This window comes from Eimeria tenella, genomic scaffold (genome assembly GCF_000499545.2).
Source record: "Eimeria tenella Houghton genomic scaffold, Eth_scaff836, whole genome shotgun sequence".
Taxonomy (NCBI): Eukaryota; Apicomplexa; class Conoidasida; order Eucoccidiorida; family Eimeriidae; genus Eimeria; species Eimeria tenella.
In genome coordinates, this window is record NW_013545949.1 from 1 (window position 1) to 4,671 (window position 4,671).

Genomic DNA, 4,671 nt, shown 5'->3' on the forward strand with positions numbered 1-4,671 from the left:
AGGCTTGTGCCCCGAGGGCTTCTGCAGGGTTTAGGGTTTAGGGTTTGCTGACCAGACGATGGTTTTGCTGTCGCGAATAGCTGCAGCAAACCGCTGGTTTGTGAGGGGCCCGTGGTCCAGGGCCATGAGGTGAGGAGGGACTCCAGCAGCAGCAGCAGCAGTGCCAGCAGCAGCAGCATCAGCAGCAGCAGCAGGGCCCAGCACGAAGTCTTCGGGCAGCAGCAGCGAGACCCCCTTTGCTGCAGCAGCAGCTTCGATTTCCTGCAGCAGCAAACCCCACAACCCAGCCCCAGCTGTCCAGACACCCAAACAAGCCTCTCTCACGAGGTGTCTCGGCAGCTCCTGAGATGTACAGACACCTCACGAGGTGTATAGACAGCTCAGGAGGTGTACAGACACCTCAAAAGGTGTTTACACAGTTGTTGCGGTGTGCCTAGACACTCCGCAGGTGTCTGTACACCTTAGCTGTGTATACACCCCGTGAGCTGTCCATACACTCCATGAGCTGTCTACACACCTCCTGAGCTGTCTATACACCGAATGCACTCAGGTGTCTATACAGCTGAGTACATTCAGGTGTCTGTACACCCGAATCCACTCAGGTGTCCCAGTGGCTTCAGGTGTCTGTACACCCGAAGGCTCAGGTGTCTGTACAGCCGAGTGCATTCAGGTGTCTGTACAGCTGAGTGCGTTCAGGTGTCTGTACACCCGAACGCTCAGGTGTCTGTACAGTGGTCGGACTCTGCAGGTTTGGAGTTGCGAGTCTTCGACGAGGGAGTTTCCAGTTTCGAAGTTTCGGGACTTCAAAAACGTCAAAGCCATGCAGCCTCCAATCAAAACTTTATCTCCTTTTTCCGAAACCTCCAAAAGGTGCTGCAGCAGCAAAGCCTTCGAAGACACCTTCAAGCCCCCCACGATCCAGCACACGGGACGCGCCGGACGCGACAACGCGCCCTGCGCGCAAACCCTAAACCCTAAACCCTAAACCCTAAACCCTAAGCCCTAAGCCCTACACCCGAACGCTGAAGGCTGGGCCACCCGCCGTAGTCCTGCACCCTTCAAGCTTGGCGCTATACCCCAAACCCTAAATGCTGAATCCGGAATGCTGAATTCTAAACCCTAAGCCCTAAACCCTAAACCCTAAACCCTTGCCCACGCGCTGCAGCAACAAGGCCCCCTCAACGCCCGAAAGCCTCTTCTTGCCCAAAGACCCCAAACCCTGATAAACCCTAAACCCTAAACCCTGCTACGACGGAAACCCTCAAAGTCCCTAACCCTCCCTAAACCCTCCTAAACCCTCCACAGCAACCCCAAACACCCTAAACCCTTCTAAACCCTGCCAAGCCCTCTTAAACTCTCCCAAACCCTCCTAAACCCTCAAAACCCTCCAAACCCTCAACACCCTCCCAAACCCTCCAAACCCTCAACACCCTCCCAAACCCTCAAAACCCTTGAAACCCTCCCAAACCCTCAAAACCCTCAAAACCCTCCCGAACCCTCAAAACCCTCGAAACCCTCAAAACCCTCCAAACGCTCAAAACCCTCAAAACACTCCAAACCCTTGCCTGTATGGCCTGCAGCTCCTTGAGCAGCAGCAGCCCGGCGAGCGCGGGTTTGTGCTGCTGCTGCGCTGCTGCTGCAGCAGCAACCATAGAAGCGTGCTGCCTGTGCAGCGCCCCAAAGGCGTCATTTACATAAACATCAAATAGCTGCGAAAGCGCAAACCCTAAACCCTCGGAGTTGCTCTTCTCGCCCTCCCGCAGCCGCACTGCGCACCACAAACCCTAAAGCCTAAACCCTAAACCCTAAACCCTAAACCCTGAACCCTAAACCCGAAACCCTCGAGCCCGAAACACCCTGCGTTCGAGGCCCTGGGCCCCTCTCTACGACAAACCCTAAACCCTGAGTGATGCTCTGAACCCCTGACACCAATAAACCCTCCTGAACCCTAAACCCTAAACCCTAAACCCTAAGCCCTAAACCCTAACCACCGCTCAGTCCTGAAAGCTACGAAACCCTAAACCATAAATCCCAATTCCTAACCACCACTACACCCCAGACGTCCCAGAGCCCCAAACCCCAAACCCCGAACACTGCTGAACCCTAAACCCTAAACTCTAAACCATAAACCCTAAACCCTAAACCCTACCGTTCTCCAGCAGCAGCACTTCTCCCTCTTTGAGCTGCTCCGAAAGTTCTTCTGTTTCTTCTCCGACGCAGTCGGGGGCGAACTTGACGGGGGTCTTCAGCATTTGCTGCAGCGGCTGCTGCAGGAACCGCAGCGAGTACTGCTGCTGCAGCTGCTGCATCTGCTGCTGCTGCTGCTGCTGCTGCTGCGGCAGCTTGGGGTCCTTGAAGTGCGACAGCAGCAACACGCGGGCCCCCGCGTCCAGCAAATAGCGCAGCGTGGGCTCTAGGGCCCTCATGCGTGTGTCGTCAGTCACTCTGTAGTAGCTGCTGCTGCTGCTGCTGCTGCTGCTGCTGCTGCTGCTGTTTTCTATTACGGCGACGTTGAGGTCTCCCCGCACCAACACCCGCTTGCCTTTGAAGAAGCTGGGGGGTACATCCAGAATGCTCGCAGGCAGCTCATCGTCTGCTGCTGCTGCTGCTGCTGCTGCTGCTGCTGCTGTTGGGGCTCGCTGTTCGCCAGCTTTTGCTGCTGCTGCTGCTGCTGCGGGAACCAGGCTGCGCTGCTGCTGCTGCTGCTGCTGCAAACCCTCTGGGGAGGGAAGCAAGCGGGCAGGCTGCTGGAAGCGGAAGGCAGACGCTGCGGCCACGCACAAACCCTAAACCCTAAACCCTAAACCCTAAACCCTAAGTGCCGACGCCAGCACATGATCGAACAAGTCTCAAGAAAGTGTAGGGTTTAGGGTTTAGGGTTTAGGGTTGGGAGGTACCTTGCCCCAGGCAGTAGCACAGACAGAGCGGAAGCGCTAAAGCCCGAAGATGAACCATCTGCAAAACACTTCAAAGCCTGGACCCTAAACCCTAAACCCTAAACCCTAGACCCTAGACCTTAACGCCAAACCCTAAACCCTAGGTCCCTGAACTTTGAGCTGGCGAAACACTAAATGGAGGCCTAGGGAATTAGCAAACCCTAGTCTCTACATTAAGTCAGATGGCACAGCCTAAACCCTAAACCCTAAACCCTAAGCCCTAAACCCTTACCATCGAATAATTACGTGGAGGCCCTCACGAGACACCAAGAGACCGCTGGGGACACGCTACTAGCTAAACCCTGCAAGGGTTTAGGTTTAGAGTTTCAGTTTAGGGTTTTCAAAAAATCAAAGAAACAGGCTTCAGGGTTTAGGGTTTAGGGTTTGCAAGACATGCAGCTGCAGCCGAAAGCCCCGCCTCCAGAGCACACGGCCGACAGCAGCGGCAGCTGCATCCAGGGTTTAGGGTTTAGGGTTTAGAAAGCTTCTCCAGGGCAAAAGCACCTTCGAGGGTTTAGGGTTTAGGCTTTAGGGTTTGTGGGGTGCTGTACAGGTGTCGAGACACCGCGCGCCCCCACAGCTGCTGCCTCTTCTTCCTCCACAACAAATTTGCGAACAAGATTTTTCTTCGTTTCTTTTATTCTAATTATATATCTACAGTCGCAGTATTTAGGGTTTAGGGTTTAGGGTTTAGGGTTTAGGGTTTAGGGTTGCAGCAACGCCCACTCCTTCCGAGTGCGGTGGAGGGCCACAGAGCCTGGCAGCTTTTTAGGGTTTTCTTTGGAATTAAAATTCTTCTTTTTGGAATTAAAAAGATTTATTTAATTTAAAAAATGAAAGAATTTATTTAATTTAAAAGAGGGTTTTATTTCAATAAAAAATAAAATTAAAATTGCAACTTTCCCTGTGATGCATAGGACTCTTGAATGTACATACACCTCGCAGCGAAAGGGCATTGCTGCTGCGTGCTTGAAAGCTAGGGTTTAGGGTTTAGGATAGGTTAATTAGGGTTTTGGGTTTGGGTTATATAGAGTTCGGGAAAGGCAGCTTCTCCTTTAGGGTTTAGGAGAGGCTTCTTAGGGTTTAGGGTTTAGGAGAGGCATCCTAGAGTTTAGGGTTTTGAATAGGCTGCCTAGGGTTTAGGTTTATGAGACTTTACCTAGGCTTTAGGGTTTAGGAGAGGCTGCCAAGGGTTTAGGGTTTAGAAGATGCCGCATAGGGTTTAGGGTTTACAAGAGGCTGCTTAGGTTTTAAGGTTTACGAGAGGTTGCTTAGGGTTTAGGGTTTAGGAGAAGCAGCCTAGAAATTAGGGTTTGGAAGAGTTTGCCTAGGGTTTAGGGTTTAGCAGAGGCTACCCAGAGTTTAGAAGGATCTGCCTAGGGTTTGGGGTTTGCTTGTCCACGGCTGATTAAGCAAACCGCTGCAGCAGCAGCTGCAGCAGCAGCTGCTGCTGCTGCAGCAAGTGTTGCAGTACCCGCAGTATCTGCTGCTGCTGCTGCAGCGAATCGTGCTGCTGCCGCTGCTGCTGCAGCGAATTTCGCAGCAACAGTATCAGCAACAGCAGCAGCATGATTCGCTGCAGCAGCAGCAGCAGCGCGATTCGCTGCAGCAGCTGCTGCCTTTATCTTAGCAGAAGCAGCCAAGAAGACCCAGCTGGCAGAAGGACAGCAGCAACAACAGTGGCAGCAGCAGCAACAGCAGCAGCAGCAGCTGTTGCTGCTGTTCACGGTTCTAG

General features: G+C 53.1%; 1 protein-coding gene across 1 annotated transcript; it reads right to left on the reverse strand.

The window, feature by feature from the left end:
* Nucleotides 1-30: 30 nt before the first annotated feature.
* On the reverse strand, nt 31-2,955 carry ETH_00027415 (phosphoglycerate kinase, putative; the record flags this gene model as incomplete). Its single annotated transcript, XM_013380719.1, has 5 exons — nt 31-261; nt 742-954; nt 1,566-1,768; nt 2,150-2,767; nt 2,898-2,955. 5 exons carry the CDS (start codon nt 2,953-2,955, stop codon nt 31-33), a joined length of 1,323 nt encoding a protein of 440 aa, XP_013236173.1.
* Nucleotides 2,956-4,671: the final 1,716 nt, after the last annotated feature.